General features: G+C 43.2%; 1 protein-coding gene across 17 annotated transcripts in view; it reads right to left on the bottom strand.

Moving 5' to 3' along the window:
• Window positions 1–19,948, bottom strand: part of ICA1 (islet cell autoantigen 1) — a 145,107-nt gene that overhangs the window by 8,651 nt on the left and 116,508 nt on the right. For 16 of the 17 annotated variants that reach the window (XM_067746296.1, XM_067746307.1, XM_067746302.1 and 13 more), the window contains 4 exons: window positions 19,744–19,841; window positions 17,425–17,477; window positions 14,581–14,613; window positions 4,020–4,289 (listed from right to left, as the gene is read on the bottom strand). In XM_067746296.1, the coding sequence (XP_067602397.1) occupies window positions 4,020–4,289; window positions 14,581–14,613; window positions 17,425–17,477; window positions 19,744–19,841 (454 nt within the window). The remainder of the gene's footprint in view (window positions 1–4,019; window positions 4,290–14,580; window positions 14,614–17,424; window positions 17,478–19,743; window positions 19,842–19,948) is intronic. The other variant, XM_067746310.1, reaches the window with a different exon arrangement.

Raw genomic sequence — 19,948 nt, 5'->3', positions numbered from 1 at the left:
GAGGACACAGGCCAAAGAGGAGAGGAAGGCAGAGGAGAGCAGAGAGATAAGGAGGCGAGAAGACTGAAGAGGTGGAGGAGGGAGGGGGAGGGAGGGGGTTTGGAGTGCGGAAGGGAGCTGAGGTATCAGCAGCTGTGGCCTGGAGCCACCCACCTCTGTCCTCTGAACACTGCCCCTGAGGATACAGCTCTGCCTGGACCTTACAAAGAGCTACAAAGGTGGTGGAGAGACTGAGCTAGACAGCACTACAGTGAATGAGGGGGCGATGGCTAGCACAGGCGAAGATTTTTGTAGACAATCTCGATTTCACATATTCTATTCTGGAATGTCACCCAACTTTTGTGGTTGACACAACCCTGCCTTCCCACACCCACATGCCTCCTGCACGACTGCATGGTTTCCCCCCCGTCCCTGTGCACAGCCAGGATGCCCAGAACCAGGATAACAGTCTTTATAAGCCCTGCTCCTCCAGAAGCACCCAAGGCAAGGCCTGAGGGAGCCCGTCCGGGAATCGCGTTTGCCGTCAGAGACATGGTACTTGGAGGCAACAGAACAGAATGGGGAAAGGCATGGATTCCGGAGTCTGGCGGCTCAGGCCCACAATCCGGCCTGCCTCCTACCAAGAGGTATGATCTCGGGCAAATTACTTACTGCCCTGTTCCTCAGTTTCCCAGGCTGTAAGCTGGAGATGATGCCAGTACCTGCCTGGGGAGGGTGTGGTGAGGATGAAGTAAGTTAACACACGTAAAGCACATGGGAGTGCTTGGCCCACAGCGCATGCCATAGGGAGAGCTGGTTCTTATTATTTTACCACGATAAAGGGCAAAGTCACAGAAGCAAACAGTTTTAGACCACAGCATCTCTGAAGTAGGGGTTAACCCAGGGATAAGAAGATGACATTTGTAGAAAAGTAAAAAGCTCCTTCAGATGACTTGGGTCTCTCCTGATAGATTATTTAGTGAGTCTAATACCTCGTATTACAGATGAGAAGGCAAAGGCCCAGAGAATGAGTAGCCTGACCAATTGCTGCAAAGTGAGTGCAGGGAAGGGAGTTTACAGAAATAAAACCCAGGCTCTGAACCCTCTACCACTGTTTGCCTTGCTGAGCCAATATGCCAATGAGCCTTCCTACTCCACGTTTAGTTTGACTACTTACTTATATCAGTGGTTTATTTGATTTAGTTTTTGAGATGATCTGGATAATCAGGGGAAGTAGTTTCAATATGAGGTGTCAAAAGTTTAATAATTATTTAGATTCTTTTGCAATTCATGTGTATAGATGGGTTTTCTAGACCATGGATGCAATGGAAAAAAATCTAGAGCCAACATCCACCTTTTGCTCTTTTTTTAGGAGGTTGGAGGGAGTCCTGACAAAAGCACAGAATATGGTTAGAACTGGATTACATGATCAATCATCAAAGCAGGGAGCCCACTCTTTATCTGTACACGTGTTTTGAAGGTTTTCTGAATTAGAGGGCATCACTGGGGCAGAATTGTTGGGGCTGCCTGCTGGTAACCTGTAGGTGTATAGAAGCTGAATGGGCTTCCTCTTTAAAACACTGAAGTTCACTTTTCTTTCTGTCATTTTGAGTTCCATAGACATTCAATTTATGGCTGTTGGCATGCAAAGGAAACAGGATAACTCAGAGGTTACAAAAATAACTCCTTTAACATTGATCTTGGTAGAACCCCAGCAGAGGAAAGGAAACTTTTAGCAGCCAGAATGGTCCCTTTATGGTAAATCAGATCATGTCCATCCTCGGTCCAAGATGCTGTGATGGTTCCGAGTTCTTCCAAAGGCTATGAGGCCCTATGTGGCCCTACCCGTCTCCTCTCCAACTGCCTCCCTCTCTCACTCCAACCCCGGTGCTTCTCCTGCAGACCCTCGACCATACCTGATCTACCCTGTTGTTCCCCCAACACTATCTCTGGCTCTACTTTTTCCTTTTCTCCACATCGTTGGTCACTTTCTAAGCTACAATGTAATTTTATTATGTTTACTGTTCATTATCTCCTCTTCATTAGAATGTGAGTTCCAGGAAGGCAGAAGCCTTGTCTGTTTTGTTCTCAGGTGAATCACCAGTGCCTGGCGCCCAGAGGACTCAATAAATATTTGTTGGACAAATGAGAAACTTGCTAAAGTGCTACTGGGGTGGTAACCTCCACTGAGACTCTGTTTGCCTGAGAAATAAATGGCCTCCCTTTGAAGTACCTCTTTCTCTTTCCATAGCGCGAGCTTGCATCTCTCTTGCCGTCAGATCACCTCCCTCCCTCCTTAGACCCAAGTGTGGTCGTGTGCCTTTCTCCTGGCCATAGGGCAAGGCTGAAGTGCAAAGCCCACAGCCACCACACTTGTCCTAGCTCTCAGGCGGAGTTCTGGGGACAGCGCCCTGGGCCTGAGCTAGGATCTTCTTGCTCTACCTGCTCAGGAAGAGGGCATGTGGCTCTGACTTCTCAGTGTCAGCCTGGGGCGCTCACAATAGAGTGACACTTGGCCACACCAGCGAGGGAGAAGCACTGCCACCACTGCTCCTGGGCAGCAGCAGGGGCCCTGGTGTCTCCAAAGCTGGGGGCGCCAGGGGGATTCATCCTCCAGCACATCTGGAGAGTCACCAGCAGCCCCCAGCTCTGAGCTGTGGATCCCACTCCGGCCCCTGACTCTCCCACGCCTTGTTTGTGCCTCTGCCACAGGTGGGTGATGGTGAAACCCAGTCTTTGTCAGCCTTGCTCATCTGAGGTCCCAGCAAAAGAGGTGGTGAAACCCAGGGGTGAAAGTCGGGGCAGAGGTGTAGTTTTGGATTGCAGTTATCCCTCCTATCTCTAACTCCATTACTGAGAATAAATGAGATGGCTACAAAATAGGACTCAATAAGGATGATGAAAGGAATCATGTATTTCATAAAAAAGAGTGAAGACTTTTCTTTTGGTCTTGCCTACCAACTCTTGTCATGTCCGTGATCTCATCTCCAAAGACCTGAGGTGTTTTTTTGTTTTTTTTAATTCAATAGCCCATAATTACTTAATCATTCCAGCTCTGCCACTTGTTCTCAGCTTTACGAGCCAGATAAACACGTTGTTTATTAAAGGAGATAGCCTAAATTCATGGAAAAACCAAAACAATTTGAGAATTTCTTAACAGTGATTCCTGTCTTACAATTAAAGCATGAAAGGAGGAAAAAAAGTGTTGAACTACTAAAATGGTTTCCTTCTCAAGGTTTGTTTAGAAACTCAAACTTCAAAATTTAAATTTCAACCTGAGTGTTAGTTTTTGCACTCGAAATCAATGTGCTCCCCACGTAAGCAATTCTTAACCAGTATGTGGGCTGCTGGTGAGCCTCGGAGTACCTTAAACCCTTACCAATGCTGCCGATCACTTTTGATCAGTGTGAAAACTCTACTTCTGCCGTGGTCGGGCTTCAGGGGACTGTTAGGCCATGTGTTTCAGGCAGAACAGGAACAGCTGAGCTGAGGGCATACTCAGGGTACTGGTAAGCCCGGATGGAGAGGGAAAAAGCACCCAGAAAGCTCCGTGTCTATGGGAACGTGGAGAATGTTGCCTCATGAGTATGTGGGAGAACTCAGCTAGGGTGAGTGCCAGGAAGAGATAGCAAAGTCAACAAGCCACAACTGTGAAGGCAATCTGATCCCTCAAGTGTGCCATGAAAAAGTCTAAAATCAAAGTAAGACAGTAAGACTGAGAACCACCCCTCTAGCCTTTGATTAATAGGAAATGTTAACAGGAGGAGAAAATTATGAGAAGAAATAGATTTTAAACCCTAATACATATCTTAAAGCTGGAACGTGATTCTGAAATTTGAGCTAAAGAGTCACTGAATATAAAAGGAAAATTTAAAAACAAACAAAAAAGACACCGGCTATATTTTATCTTATAAAACACCAGTTTTATAAGATAAAACCCAGAAAACATTTAAAAAAGATATGAAAAAATAGGCCACTGGATTTCAAAAAACAAAAAATGAACCAACAAAAAACCCCATTTCAATCCCTGTGGTACATACCTTCCAGTGAGGCCTGTAAGTCTTTCATATTTTGATCTAGAAGCTGTGAAGGAAGGAATCCTGAGCCTGTCTGGGGCTTGGGGTCTGGCTCTCCTGGGGCCGCAGTGGGTGCTGGCTCCTTCACCCGACTGTCTCCAAACACAGCAGCCCACTCTTTGCTGAACTCGCCCTCTTCCAGGGAGGAAGCGTTGAAGATTTCACTCAACAGCAGCAGGTCATCTTTGTCAGCACCTTCAGGTTCCAGGGTCCCTGCCATTGGGCCCAGGCAAGCTGATCAAAGCAACAGAACACGAAACATATCACCACCAAGGGCCCAGGCCCTAGGGAATAAATGTAGTGGGGGTTGGGATGGGACAGACCAGGTGATGGCTAGATTTTTTTAAAAGTTAATCAAAATATAAATTAATTCCCTTACAGCCTCTCAAGAAATTTTGGAATTAAATTTCTAGTCCCACTGAAACCAAGCAATACCCTGTGAGGACTTCCTGGGGACAGCCCCACCGCCCATGTCCCCTGCCTCTTGTTCGTATAAAAGCTTTAGTCTCCTAGGCCTTCCCAGAGTTCGAAAGAGTAAATTTAATCAGAGAAGTAAAAAAACAAAAACAAAAACAAAGGAACACAGTCAAACAAGACAAAATAATAATAGCTGAGCCATAAAACAAAGTCAAAGACCTTTAGTTTCTCCTCAAGGGTTATAGAGAATATCCTGAGCCATATCCTTGAGTTGTTTTACAGATACTAAAACCCCCACCCAGTGGAGGAAGTTAACTGCATGCTGACCACCAGCATGTAGACAAGTTGGAACCAGAAGGTTGATGACTGAGATTCCTGTACTATCACCTTGTTACCTTACCATCAACCAATCAGAGAAGTGTATGAGTTGATCAGACACCCTGCAAGCCACACCCCTAAGCTTGCCTTGAAAACCCTTTCACTAAAAGCCATCGTGGAGTTCTGGTCTTTTGAGCATGAGCTGCCTGTCCTCCTTGCTTCGCTCTACAATAAATGCTGCACTCTCCTTCACCACAACCTGGTGTCAGTAAATTGGATTTGCTGCTAGTTGGGCAAGTGGACCCTTGTTTAGTTCTCACTCATTCTCTTTCCTTCAAAGCAAGTCCAGTTTCTGAGCCATTAGAATTGCATTGAAATAGTTTCCACAAAATTCTAGAGTGTTGGTTTCTCCTTAATATAAAAGCACATTTACCACCAATACATTTCTCAGACATGAAACAAAGCCAGGATTGAAGGCATGTTGGAGATCTTAGTTCCTTGTTTGTATAGCTTCCCAAATCTTCCCATACAAGCCCCAAATTCACAACCAACACACCATGTGGCAGCCTGCCCTGCCAACCAGGATGAGAAGGGGAGCCTCACCATGCCCAGACTGACCCAGGGAGATGGGAGCAGAGGTATCAGGAAGTCTAACAATGACCAAGAAAGACATCCTTGCTTCCTGTCTCATTTGCGGCACCCCAAGTGCATAAAACAAAGGAAAAGCGGGTCTGGTTTGCCTGAGGGCAGCGGTGAAAGAATGACAGGAAAACAGGGCAAATCACACACGGAACCACTAGAGAATGAGCTTCACAGACCAAAGACACAGCCCTGGAGGGTTGGAGTGAGCACTGGACCAAAGGAGGAGCCCCTGGACCTTCCTTTACTTGCTGTGTGACTTTGGCAAGACCCTTAACCCCTCTGGGCCTCTGTTTTATCATCTATAAAATTTTATTAATAATGCCCACTTGAATATCATCAGGAAGATCAAAAGAAATACAACTGAAACCTCATTGCCAGTCCAGAAGGAAGACTTTTGAGATTCATTCTTAGAATATGAACAATGACAAACTACTAAATAGTGAGTACAAGTAGAATGGGGGCATTACTATCACAAATCCTATAACCTTTCATTGAGTTTTCTACATATTTTGAAAACCAAGAATTGATGATTTTTTTAAACTCTGGCTTTGTTATGGTGTCTAACTGCCACTTGGAAACTACAAACATTTTTGTTGTTAAGTCATGAAGAGAGGGAACAATCATGATTTACATTTTCTCTGAGCTAGATGGTAATGCTGACACTGTCATATTAAGTGAGGTGAACAGGTTTCCCTCAAATATATGAGATAATTTTTAAAAAGCCTTCACATGAATTAGATAAAGCTCTTATATCTCTGTTGGCTTTACTGGATCTATTTTCAACTATATTTTATAGAAAGATCTATGATAGAGGGGATTTTGGATGTGCTGTGCAGACTGGCTATCCATCAGGGAGGGGAGGGGTCCAGGCATGCTCATATCACTGTGGTTTAAAAATAGTGGCGAAATACCACCTTAATTGGACAGCTGTCTAATTTAAGCATTCTTCTTGTTTGTGTTATCACAGAGGTTTGCACTAAGATATAGCCTGTAGGTGTGGTGGTGAGAAGATTGGGAAAATGGCATTTTACTAAACAAGCTTCTGAGACAGTTCTGTAGTGACAGAGTAGTGCAGGAACCACTTAGGCCTGTGCGTGGTAGGGAAGGCAGGGCAGGAGAGGTGAGGCAGCTCACCGCTGTGAACAAAGGAAGGAACCTCAGCTGTGACAGGGTGTGTCCATCAACATGCATTTGGGTGTCCTTCCTCCCTCCCCCTCAGTCTCTCTCAGCATCACCCTTTTTACATCTATTAACTTCACAAATCTCTGTACTTCCTACTTTCAGTTGGGTCCTGAGTGCCCAAATCTTTTCTCATGGTTTACTTTCTGGCCTGACTGAAACCAGATGATTGCTGAACCAAACTCCTTTTATTGGAAACAATTCAAGTCGATGTACAGACCCTAGAGAAACAGATGACTTTAAAGGACCATTGAAAATTATGTGCATTCCTCCCAAAGTCACTTTACAGCTCTCCACTGAGTCAAAGCCTGGGGGAGCCTTCGTTGCTTTCATCTAGATGTCAATCCAGGGAAAATCACAACCAACATTAGCAACTACAAATAATAAACCTTGAGAGCCTTTCAAAAATAACCACAGACTGGAAGAGCTCTTTGTGTTTACTGTTTAGGTTTTGTGCGATGGTATTTAGAGTAGACCTCTTTGGGTTTTGCTAACTTAGCATCCCTTTCTTCCTCCTCTTTAGTTTCCCTTCGGGGAGACACCTTCTCCTCTGATCCTGGTGAGATACCACTTAAGATGCCTCACCACCTCATCCCAGGTGGATGTGTGACCTAGGCTGGCCAGAGTCTTTCATTTCTCAGTGCATGGTGACTGGCTCAGGGATGGGCTTCCCTGAGTTTGGAATATGGAAGCTGGAAGGAAAAGGGGCTCTCTTCTTTGGGATTCTAAGTTCTAAAGATGCAGAACTGAAGCTCCCAGTGATGATGGAGCCAAACAGGGAGGGAAGAGTCAGAAACAGAATCCTGACCACACTGTTTAAGCCCTTGGATACAGCCTTGCTTAAAGTCAATCCACCTAAGTTACATGGACCAATATCCATACATTCTTTTATTCTCTTTTAATTTTAAAGCTAAACTATTTAGAGAAGGATTTCTATTACTTCCAACCAAATGATTCCCAACTAATAATCTATCCTATCCAACTCAGATTTAGTGACTGAAATAAGAAAAGGACCCACGGGGAGGATGATACTGTCCAGCGCTAGTTCTGAATTGAGATTTAGTCTAAGGTCTACCATTGAATGTGGTCTATTACTTAGTGTCCTGGTTATTTAACAGTTAAAGCAGGCTGCACTGTGGATATTTTCTCTTTTAAGAAAACTTGTTAGCTGAAAGCAATGACACTGACACTGACTTGAATCTGAAAACAGGGAAACCTCCTAATTATTGCCCTGATAATTAAGATGCTTGAAATTACTGTACGTAACTTGTAAGAAGATCACAAGTGAAAAAGGACAGGTTTAGGTCTGTAACCAGACAAGTCAAGACTTGAAAAATAACACTAGTCAGTTGGCTCTTAAGAATCATGCTATCATTTTCTCTGGAAATAATTCAACTCAACTGTGAGAATATGAGGACACACAGAGATACGATAAGCTCTTTGAGAGAAGCCTGGTGAGAGTTACAACTGGAGTCACAGCCTCCACCGTGTACATGAGCAAGCGTTGCTCCTGAGTTACGGAGCCCCACCCCGCCTTTGTCTTAAAGAATGAACAAAGAGATTGCAGGGGCCAAATCCACAGATACTCCTTCCAGCCCCTTTCATGCCCTTGCTGGCTCTCAAGTCTCCATGTTTACTTTCCTATCAGTAACCCAACCGCAGATAGTACTACAAAAATAAAGGGCAACACACGTGACATACTCAAATTCTCACTGCTTGGCCTCCAGCTCTACGACCCTTCATGCACTCCCTCATCCTTTGCAAGATTAGCCCTCCCTATGCTCTCCCCATGCTTGTGGGAGCCTGCTCTGCTCCCAGTATTATTCCAACATCAGCATCTGTAATTGTTCATTCTCCAAGGCTTCCTCTCCCTGACCTCAGGTGTGTGCACAGCCAACAATGTCAATCTTCACTTGATGGTGCTGTCTCTCCCCACACAACCCCTGTCAACTCACTGTCCTAGTTTCTTCTTTCTTCTACAGCCACACACTCTACTTTGTCACTACTCTTTTTGGGGCTGTCTGTAATCAATTTCCTGCCCCCACCTACACTGAAGTGGCCCTCTTGAAGGTTAACAGAGAGATCCTCATGGCAGATTCCAAGCCCCCTTTCTCAGGCTTTGACCTCTGTAGCACTTTGCACTAATGCCCGCTCTGGAAATGCTGTCATCTCCTGTGAGTCCCCATCAAGTGGCTCTCTTGGATGTCCTCCTATCTCCTTGATAATACTTTCCCTGCTGCCTCTTCCTATTCTGGTTGCCCTTAAGATTTCTTCCTAAGCCAACATCTCTCTCTTCCCTACATTCTCTACATAGAAGATCTCATTTGTTCTCATGGTTCCAGCATTGCTTGGGAGCATTCTCAAATCTCCATCTCCAACTCCAACTTCTTTCTTGAACTTGGATGACAAATTCCTACCTGGGGGCCCTTAGGGGTTTGCCCATTGGCGAACCTGCTGGCGCTCCATAAAAGGCACCCTCCTGTTGTATACCTTTGCTTAATTCAGCTGTGAGGTTATGACTCCCTTCCTCAAAAACCTTCAATGGCCCCCTCTGACTCCTGAGTGAAGTAACACTCCTTATGGTGGGTTCAGGACCACTACAGTCAAGCTTTAAGGCAGCTCTTTCAGCAGCTAGCCGACACTGCCTTCAGGGAAGCCTACGATTCAGCAAAACTCCTCCGACTGCCATTCCTCAAACATGCTTTCCTGCCTTCCTGTCTGGGAACCTGCTGTTTTCTACCAATGAGATGCCCAAAGAGAAGAGTCATACTCAACTGAAAGGGATCGTATAAATCATCTCCTCTAACTCATTTTACAGATGAGGAAAAATACACCCAGGCTAGGTGACCTCAAGGTCATATACTTTATTAGTTATAAATTATCTGGCTGGAGACCCATGGTCAAATTGTTTTTTCAGTGCACCACACTGCTTTCACTTCAGAGCCTATTAAGGATCTCATATATAAACAAATATTTAAGTTTTGTAAAGTTTGTAGGGTTTCTGAGGTCATATGGCTCCACTGGTAGCTAGGCAAAGCTCACAGCTGCAGGCACCATGGCAGAATGGTCGAGATGACAGAACCACTTAGCACGTTTACCCTGCCCTGCCCTGCCCAAGGATTCAAAAATAAAAACCCTATGCCTCTGGGAAAACATTCCCTAGGAACAATGATTCTGACCCAGTGAGTTTTCATTGAGTGAAAACTGACCTTCAGAGGAAGCTCTCAAGTTCAGACTGAGTGTGGGTGACAGAAACCTAATGTAGGAGCCAGGTGACAGCCCACTCGGGTGATATTTTTGAAATCATACTGAGGTTCATGACCTCAGCAGAAATTAGGAACACAGAAGATGGAAACATAACTACACAGACCCAAAATGAGAGCACAGGAAAACAAGTAGATAAATGTCACAGAAGTTCCCTTCATCTGTGTGTGAAACAGGAAGACACTCTGGTTTGCTCCCTGGTCCCCACTCTCAACATTATGACTAATTGTAAAGGCCACACGCTTGAAACACACATGAAAAACCCCAAACACCAACACTATCCTCACACTTGGGTAGGAAACCACCTTACGAAGCTGTCTAACAAGAAAAATAGTCTTCATTATAAAAGGCTCTGGTAACAAATTGTACTTGTTTGGAATTCAAGAATACTGCTTCTAAAAACTCCCTTCTGGTGAAAAAAGACATGGATAGTAATAGCAGATGGAGGAAAACCCACCCTGCCCACTCTCTGGGACACACACACACACACACACACACACACACACACACACCAAACAAAAAACAAAACAAACAACCCCTCCCCCATCAGAGAAAAAAACCCCAACAATGCTAGACCCAGAGTAGGCACTCAAAAAATACTTTTTGGGGCTTCCCTGGTGGTGCAGTGGTTGAGAGTCTGCCTGCCGATGCAGGGGACATGGGTTCGTGCCCCGGTCCGGGAAGATCCCACATGCCGTGGAGCGGCTGGGCCCGTGAGCCATGGCCGCTGAGCCTGTGCGTCTGGAGCCTGTGCTCCGCAACGGGAAAAAGCCACAGCGGTGAGAGGCCCACGTACCACAAAAACAAAACAAAACAAAACAAAACAAAACGAATACTTTTTGATGAGCCTGCTCCTCCATTGTAGCATTAGAGCTTAACAAGCAAGCAGTATTACCGGAAAACTTGATACCTGGAGCAGGGGTAAAGCTACATAGAACACTACAGACTATAAGGTGATCCAATAAGAACAGTATTTGGTTTTAAGGTACACCATTATCTCATGAAAGGAACCAAGCCAGCAGTTTTCTCCCTAGGAGACTGAGGGAGATAGGGAGAAGGGAAAGTTTATGAGAAAAGATAATGAGCTTTGTGTTTGACACATGGCTGTGAGGAAGCAATGGGACCCCTAGTTAGCTACATATATATATATATATATATATATATATATAGGTAAGTACAGGAGACAGTTCTGAATGACTGGGCAGGACCTGGGTGCAGGGACAGAAATGCATATTACTGCTCCAGGCTAAAGCTTCTCACCCAGACATATGGGAGCTAGTGAGTGAGTGTCTCAGTCATTTGCTATTGGCCAGAATTTAGAATCGCAAATCTGGAGATAGAAACCGAGGAAGCAGCCAAAGACAAACATTTCCATTGTAATATGAACAATCAAACCATTTTAAAATTGGTCCAGTTAGTCCTGTCCTAGAGAGGGATATTTTGGATAAGGCTGAGTTAGGAGATTTAGGTGAGCTGAATTCATGTAACTCTCTTCTGCTTTATCCCACCACTTTCTGTTCAGTTATCTGAGAGTTATTTTTCTTGGCCCAACTTTGAGGAACACAAGGCTTTACATGTTATAACTTGTGAATTGAGACTAAGGACTGTCACATGTGGTCACAAGGTGATTTCAGAGCCACTTTCAAGTACCTCAAAATGTCACTCAGTTTCTTTTTCATTTAAAATGTTTGTATAAACTGGCCAAATGCTGGTTTTCCATTACCTTATCTATTTAGTAGGAGAAAACACATTTCATTATGACACTGAGTCGGAGTGATTTTCTGGGCCACGGCTCCTGAAGAATTGTGTCCTTGCTGTAGACAGAAGCGGTCTGCTCTCTGATAACACTGTACCAGGGCTTAGCCATGACTTGTCCAACAGAATCACCACTGGGGGTGAACCAGCCTCCAAGCAGCAGGGTGCTAGAGCTTACAGCTCCCCCAGCCCTATAAAGTCAGCCATCCCTGGATTAAGCTCTTTTTATTTGTTGATTGTTTAATGTCTTACATATTATAATCAGTATTTTAATTCAGGATTTGGGCCTTCTGGCAGTTTTCCGAAGGGCACACATTTGGAAGTCAACTAATTAAGAGTATTCTTTTCTTCCATCACCGCAAGTTCTCTGTACACCGAGAGAATATTTTTATACTCATGGCCATGTTAATTTTTAAGCTGATGCTACCCCTGGGGCTGCAGACGCATAAGAGGCAGATAGAGGGAAAGCACGGCTGGTGACTCAAGGGGGGGCTTTGTGGGTTGGCAGAGATAAAGGGAAAGGAGAAATTATGTGACACTGCATTTAACCAAGAAAATTTGTAAATCAATTTTTCTGCCTGAGAACAAGTACACATTTTGAGGAAGAGCACATTCATCTCTTTATCTTCAGAATTAAGTCGAGTGCTCAAAAAAAAAAAGTATATGAGCCACAATTCTAGGAAACAAAGATTGTAACTACAAACCAATGAGGTGTTTTAAGTAAGGAGAAAGATATCAATCTTATTCCAACATATCTTGGCACATGTGTTAGAAGAAGCTCATGAAAGTAAGCCTGTATCTTGGGCAGTTAGCATTTCTGACTTAATTCTGTGAAGAAAGGCATGGCTACTGGGTTAGTGTTGTACCACTATAACCAAGTTTAAAAAGTCAAAAACCAAAACCAAGAAACTTTTTTTTGGAAGAAGCAGGGAAACACGAGACTATAGACTCAAATGTGCTTGTGTCTGTGTAAAGAAACACTGGAGGGATGCACTAAGGGATGGGAATGTTGGAATAGAGAGGAGAGTGGGCAGCAGCAATGGGAGTGAGAGGTTTGCTTTTGTTTTTTTTACTGTATACGTTTATATCATTTTGATTTTTGCACCAACGTGAATATACCACCTACTCAAAAATTATGTTTATTAAAATAATGAAATTAGATAGGAGATAATAAAAGCAAAGAGCAAACTATATAAACAAGAGGTTGGGAATAGGCTAAATCATATTCCTATCAAAATAAATTGAAGCTTATGTATAATTATAAATAATCTGTTAAATGTTAAGACTTGCTAAAACTAGGTGGTGGGTACCTATTACTTGTTACATTATTATCCTTATCTCACCTTTGTAAGACTGAAATATTTTCCCCCTCCAAAAAATAATTTGTTTAAAAGCACTTTTATTTCATCAAAATATTCTATCCTTAAGCCAAGGGAGAAACATTGTTATGAAAATATAGGCCATGTAATGGCAATCTGCATTAATTATTTGCTTTTTTACTTTCATACCCTGGTGTGATTTCAGTATTTACAAATAAGTAGACATTCTGATAAATATGCATGGACATTCATGAAATACTGCACAGTGTGTTGCCTAGAATGAAAAATTAATAAGGAAAGTGGGTTTCTGCCCTCAAGTTTATATGCCTTAGCCTTGGAAACTTTTTTTTTTTTTTTTTTTAAAGCCTTGGAAACTTAGTGCTAGAGTTGTGATGCCTTTCCAATTTTGAAAAAACTTTAACCAATGTCCTGTTTTCCAGAGTTTCTCCTCTCACACTCTGGGAATTAAATCCAAATCAAGCAAAGACTGAGTAGAGAAAATCATCAGCCCTAGGTAACTGGGGCTGGCAGGATGACCTTGGCCCACTTCTAGTTCTGTAAGAAACCTGTAAGACCAGGGCAGACGGTATGCCAGCCACCCAGGGCAAGGGATGCTCTAGAATTTGGCTGAGAATCTCAGGGGTAGGATGGAAAGCAAAGGCTATGACCAAGCTGAACACACTCAATTTCTTGGGATCGCTTAAGACTAGGCATGTCTCATCCAAATCCATAGTTCTGGAATCTCTTGTGGGGGGTTATTTAGTAAATGATTTTAGGTCTGGTGAACTTGGGTGTGGGACCTGGCCAGGCAAGCTTTCCCTGTGCATTTAACTAAGGTTCAATGAAGATAAGCACAGTATATCAGCAGGGCAACATTTCTTTCTTTCTTGTTTTTTTAATTAGATTTTTCTTTTTTTGAAAATTGCCTAAATGCATAATTTATAATCTATTTATTTATTTTAAAAAAATTTATCTATTTTTGGCCACACTATGCGCGGCACGTGGGATCTTAGTTCCCCAACCAGGGATCAAACCCGCGACCCCTGTAGTGCAAGTGCAGAGTCTTAACCACTGGACTGCCAGGGAAGTCCCAGCAGGGCAACATTTCTAGTCCTACCATCTCTGCTTACCGTTTGGAGAGTGTCCCTGTGTCAGAGACGATGAAAGACCCTTTGCATACTTGATCTCCAATCCTGGCAATAACCCAGCAGGACTGTTGCTACTGGCTCCAATTTACAAATGAGAACAACTGAGGCTAAAAGAGTTTAAGTATGAAGCAAGTTACTTAAGGCCATAGAGATCATTTCTAGGAGAACCATATCTAAATTCAGGTCTGTCTGATTCTGAAAGCCATGTTTTTTTTCTACTCCAGCATTCAACCTCTGACATAATAGCTTTTAGCTTTAGTAGTTTGAACATTATGTAATTACACTAAAGATGACAGATCTACACATACTATTTGTGCTTGAGCATATCTGAAGTCACTTATAAAGACAAATGACAGTCACCTAAAAACAATTGCTTGGGAATGCAAAGCTATTCAAAAGATAAAAATTACATTTTCCTGCATGTAACAACAGTATTTAAAATATTAAACAAATTATAACCCCAAAGAAATGCATAAATCTTACCACCTTCCTCGAGTTTCATGTCTAATAGTTCATCTATAGGTTCATTAGAGGAGAAGAAAGAAAAGAAAATTGAGTCATTTTCATCTTGTGAGGAGTTTGAGTCAAATTACTAAAATTGAGTTGTTTTCCTTAATCTAGACTACCTGAGCATGCATTATGTATAGAGCTTTTGTCTAAGGCAGATAAAACACTTTTTCCATCTTTAGCTGTAAATATAACACATGCATTTGGTTATCACCGATTCAGAAAGGTGTGTGTGTTCATATACTAACGCTAAGGTAAATACATGGCTTCAGGAAGGAATAGTATATCCACAAACTCACTCACACAGAAGCAGAGGTCCTCAGATGATAATTTACCCAAGCTGCTGGCTCTCAATGAATGCTGAGTTAACAGCCCTGAATCCTTGTTTTGTTTGGTAGAAAACTATATGACACTGATCAACAATTCTCCTTCTACGGACAAATGTGTGACTTAAGTACCAGAAGATCGAGTGACGGTGAGCTAAGGAACCTCAGCCACGTGGGCCTGGCTAAAATAAAAGGGCAGATTACGGGTGAAAGAAGCCAACCTGTAAAGGCGACATTCAGCGTGATTCCAACTATATGACACTCTGGAAAAAGCAAAACTATGGAGACAATAAAAAGATCAGTGGTTGCTAGGAGTTTGGGGGAGGGAAAGTTGAATAGGTGAAGCAACGGGGGATTTTTAGGAGAGTGAAAGTACTCTGCATGTGGTGGATACATGGCATTAAACATTTGTGAAAACCTACAGACTGTACAACATCTAATGGAAACTATGGAATTTGAGAGATAATAATATGTCAGTGTTGGTTCATTGATTGTTTACCCTGGCGGAGGATGTTGCTAGCGGGGGTGGCTATGCATGTGCGGGGGGCAGGGCATATATGGGAACTCTTTGTACCTTCTGCCTGATAAAGTGTGTGCGTGTGCGTGTGTACGCACAATATAACGACCTTAAACCTTGGTTTGCTCATAGGTACATTAGACTTTCTACAGGTCCCAGAATAAAGGACAGATCGCACTTCATTATAATGGATTCCATTCTGTGTATATATAAAATAAGGAAATCAACATTTACGATCTCAAAATATTATGCAGCTACCACAAGCAAGTGAACATTCGGCACAGAGAGAAAATCTGATCCCCCTGTACTGTCGCATGTTGTATAAATAAACGATCTATATTGATAATTTGAATAGAAATAGAATCAACTGGAGTTTACATTTTTCCCACAAAACTAAAATTTTTCTATTCGATTACTTAGATTCCCACAGGATTCGTGCTGTCAGCCCTGCATGATCCTGAGGCTGGAGGGTGTGGATCAATACAGTCAGAGACTCTTACATGGCCAGCCTGCCTCTCTGGCTTCTACCACTTACTCCCTCCGTCAACCTCTAGGACATTGTTCCTCTGACCTTCCCCTGGTCCTCCCTGGTTCATAGTCTTTGCCCAGGCTGTGTCTTTTGCTTTGATAGGTCTTGCAGTAGCCTTGACTTAGCCAGTTCCCCGATGCCCTCGAACAGGTGAAGTCACCCTAACACACAGGCCCATCGCCCTTGCAGCCCACACCCAAGTTGGAGTTGCCCAGTTACTTGTGTAATTGTTAGGTTACCACCTGCTTCCCCTTTTGACTGTAAGCCCCATCCTGGAAGGGTCCATCACCATGGGCCCAGAGCCCTGTGCTGTGTCCGCCACAGAGGTGGCTCTCAATTAACATCCGCTGAACAAATGAACAAGTACGTGAGTAAGTGAAGGCATACAAGCACGAAGGGATGACACGAAGCCAAGCTGTAGAGGCAAAAAAGTGGTAGTTTTTTTTTTTTTCCCTGTTGAAAGACAGATGGGGGAAAAGCAAAGGAAGCAGTAAATGGGAGAAGAATAAAGTAGGTGATGTGGTTGGCAAAGTAGGAAGGAAGACAGAGTGTGAAGGGAAGAGATGGAAGAGAGGGGGAGTTCTAGGGTATAATCTGCCCCCTCCTGTCTCCTGGAAAGGCTGCCCCAGCAAAGGGCAGAGGCAGATACATTCCGAGAGGGCCAGGCTGAACAGGCGGTTGGGGTAATTTTAGTTCTCTTCCTATTACCTATAAAACTTTCCCCTGCATCTCCAAGAATTTGAGTCCCAGCGAAAGGCTCAGCTTTCCATCCTGAGTTCTGTCACACTTTACCCTACCCCATGCTCCGCATGCGAGAACGCACCAGTGAATGAATGGGCTGTAATAGCAGAAGGCAGGAATAGTTGACAAGCCCTTCAAAGCACACTGTCTGGTCCACCAGTGCTCTGATCCCTCTTCCGACCACACGAGGGTCAGTACGCCAGAGGGATCTGGTGCCACTCAGTACTGAGCAGGCCCAGGAACCACCTGGAAGAGCAGTGTCTGAGCTCTCCCATCTGTTCCCAACCATGACCAATACACACCCCATGACACAGCCAAAATCGAACTCTCCTGATGTCATCATGTAATCTCTTTGCAACCACCTCTACAGCCCAAATGGCAGTTACAACTCGTAATGGTAATAGCAGAAATGCTATCACCTGTTGTAAAAGAAATAGTATCAATAGTGATGCTCCCCTGACAGGCTGCTGCTGAAATGACTAATGATGCTGTTTTCTAGTTCAAAATATACAACCTCTCTCAATAACGCTATAGGGTCAACAGCACTGATATTTGAAAATTTAAAACTTAAATGATAGGAAGCAAATTAATATAGAATTTTCTCAATTGGAAAAAAAGGTCTAGAAGAAGTTTACCGAAAAAGAAAATGAGCTGGCTGTTGTGCAGCAGTATTTCAGAAGCAATTCTAAATAAAAATCGAAACTTACTCTTAAAACTAGAGGATTCCTTGTGCTGGTTTTCATCCTCTAATGAAATTAACCTTAAAATTAAAAAACAAAGTTTAGTAATGTTGTTCTGAAAATGTTATACTTATGATAGAGCCAGATTTTCTGTACAATATCTATTACTGTACGTACACACACACACAATATGAACATACAGTCATTTACATGCTATATATTTTTGGAAGAAGAAATAAATTTGCTGGCTTTCTTCTGTCCCTGTACTAAAACTGGTTAGTAGTATCTTAACGTCTGAATTTAGTTTCATGCCAAGGCACATATTCTGTAAATATCTAGGTGGGCAGTTATGTATAACAAAGATAGATACTTACAGTTATCACTTTAAAAACATAGTTAAAAAACTGATGGACAAGCAGGTGTTTATTCTGATTCGTGGTGTTCCAGGAGAGGATACCTCAGGAGGTTAGCTAAATTACATAAGGCTGAAAGCAGGATCATTCTCAAATCCACAAGACTGTTGCCTACTGAACTCTCACTATTCATGGGTAAGATGATGGCACAGATACATCACCACCCTGAGATTCAGCTGGTGCCTCTGAATCCCCCTCCTAGCAAAGTGGTTCACTTTACCTGCCATTTCTGAACAAAATTCTTATTAAATTTCATTGTCATTTAAACTAGTTACTTTTATACTTTTTGAGCTTTAAAAAAGGAAGTAATAAAAATAATGAAGAAATATGAAATTAATTAAAACTAATCACCCAAAACTAATCTTCGGTAGTTCCTCTCTAAGTAAAAGTTAATGCTTTACTTTGATTGCAGTAACATATATGGTGAAAAAAAGGCACCAGAACTCACTCCAGGCCCTGCCTCTTACTATACTAGGGGCCATGGGCAGTCCCTTAACCTCTCTGAGCCCCACTTCCATCATTAACACAACAGGGAAATGCCTATGTTAATTACATGGAGGGTCATCATGAGAATGAGTTGAGATAACATGAATAAAGCACCTGGCATTGTGTTTCATACACAGTAGGTGCTCACTAAATGGTAGCTAGCATCACCATTACTAACAGTAATAGGTTAAATTGCTTCCCCCTCATATAGTCAATTGTACTAGATTCAGAGCACATTCTATAGATGTTCCTACAGTGAAAAATTGTCTTTGTTCTGCACTAAAGAAATTTTCTAGTATTTGCTTTAAAATTAAAGAAGGCGGGCTTCCCTGGTGGCGCAGTGGTGAGTCCGCCTGCCGATGCAGGGGACACGGGTTCGTGCCCCGGTCCGGGAGGATCCCATGTGCCGCAGAGCGGCTGGGCCCGTGAGCCATGGCCGCTGAGCCTGCGCGTCCGGAGCCTGTGCTCCGCAACGGGAGAGGCCACAACAGTGAGAGGCCCGCGTACCGCAAAAAAATAAAAAAATAAATTAAGTTAAAGAAGGCTACCCTTGGTGGTAAATACTTCCGTCAGACAAAAAAGATATTTAAAACCTGATTTAGAAACACAGTAAAAATGTAAACCTGTTTTAGCACAAGATTGTCATCTAAACTTTTTTGTGTGGAAAAGGAAGAACAAATGGAGGTAAGGTAATCTACTAGGTTAGCCAGCTCAAGATTAACCCCATTCCCACGGGCTATGACATCTCAACAGAAAAAGACATAAGTTCACATGTAAACCTCCTCCTTGCTGTATGAGTTGAGGAATCATGCAGCATATATGTTGAAAAGTTCATCTCAGTGTTTAAAAATGACTGGAGGAGGCTTCTCTGTAAAGAGGCAAGAAATGATGATGGAGAGTCACTTCCTGCGCTCAAAGCTGCTCTCTGCTTCACAGAGGAGGAAACAAAGTCTGCACGTAGAAACAAAATGTCAAGACCCAACACTTGTGTATCATAACACCTGAGTACTACATGTGTTGTGAGGTAAGCTAGTAAGTTATTTCCTTCTATGAGAGAAAAGCCGGGGATTTCCTATCTAGGACAGGATCTTGTAACTGATGGTGACAAAAGGAATAGATGGGGTGCAGAGATCCCAGAGAGCAGGAAGCTGGGTCTGAGGCCAGGGAGTACTGGGGACCTTTGCCCTCTCTTGCCCCAGCCAACTCCTCACAAGTTGCCCTTCCTAAGACCCCAGAAAGGGGTCTCTTCTTGGGATAAGTGAGTCCCGGCCTAGCAGGAATATGTGAGGGGAGGAGTTTGGCCTCAATTTTAGTACATCTATTCAGAGAAGTGAGGAAGTAAAGCAGTCACCCTGTGTCAGAAACCCTGGCAGACTCGGTCTGCGAGGATGGCGGTGGCCTTACCTGTGGGAAGAAAGGTTTGCCAAGAGAAGGAGCCGTGACTTACTGACTTGGTTCCTCCACTGAGGCCTCTGCACTTTCCTGCTGGGCAATCTTCTTCCTTTCTTCTTTCTCAACCAGCTTTTTCATAGGGTCTTGTAAGCTCTTGATCAGGATAATAGGAAAGAAAACAAAAGACAATGAAAGGTCAATTAAAAACTCAACTGCCACTGGTCCCAGTAATCAAACCCTGAATTAGAGGTTTGGGGAGG

The sequence above is a fragment of the Pseudorca crassidens genome, chromosome 8 (assembly GCF_039906515.1).
Source record: "Pseudorca crassidens isolate mPseCra1 chromosome 8, mPseCra1.hap1, whole genome shotgun sequence".
Classification (NCBI taxonomy): Eukaryota; Metazoa; Chordata; class Mammalia; order Artiodactyla; family Delphinidae; genus Pseudorca; species Pseudorca crassidens.
Note: the sequence above shows the minus strand (reverse complement) of the source record. Positions and strands in the feature narration are given on the sequence as shown.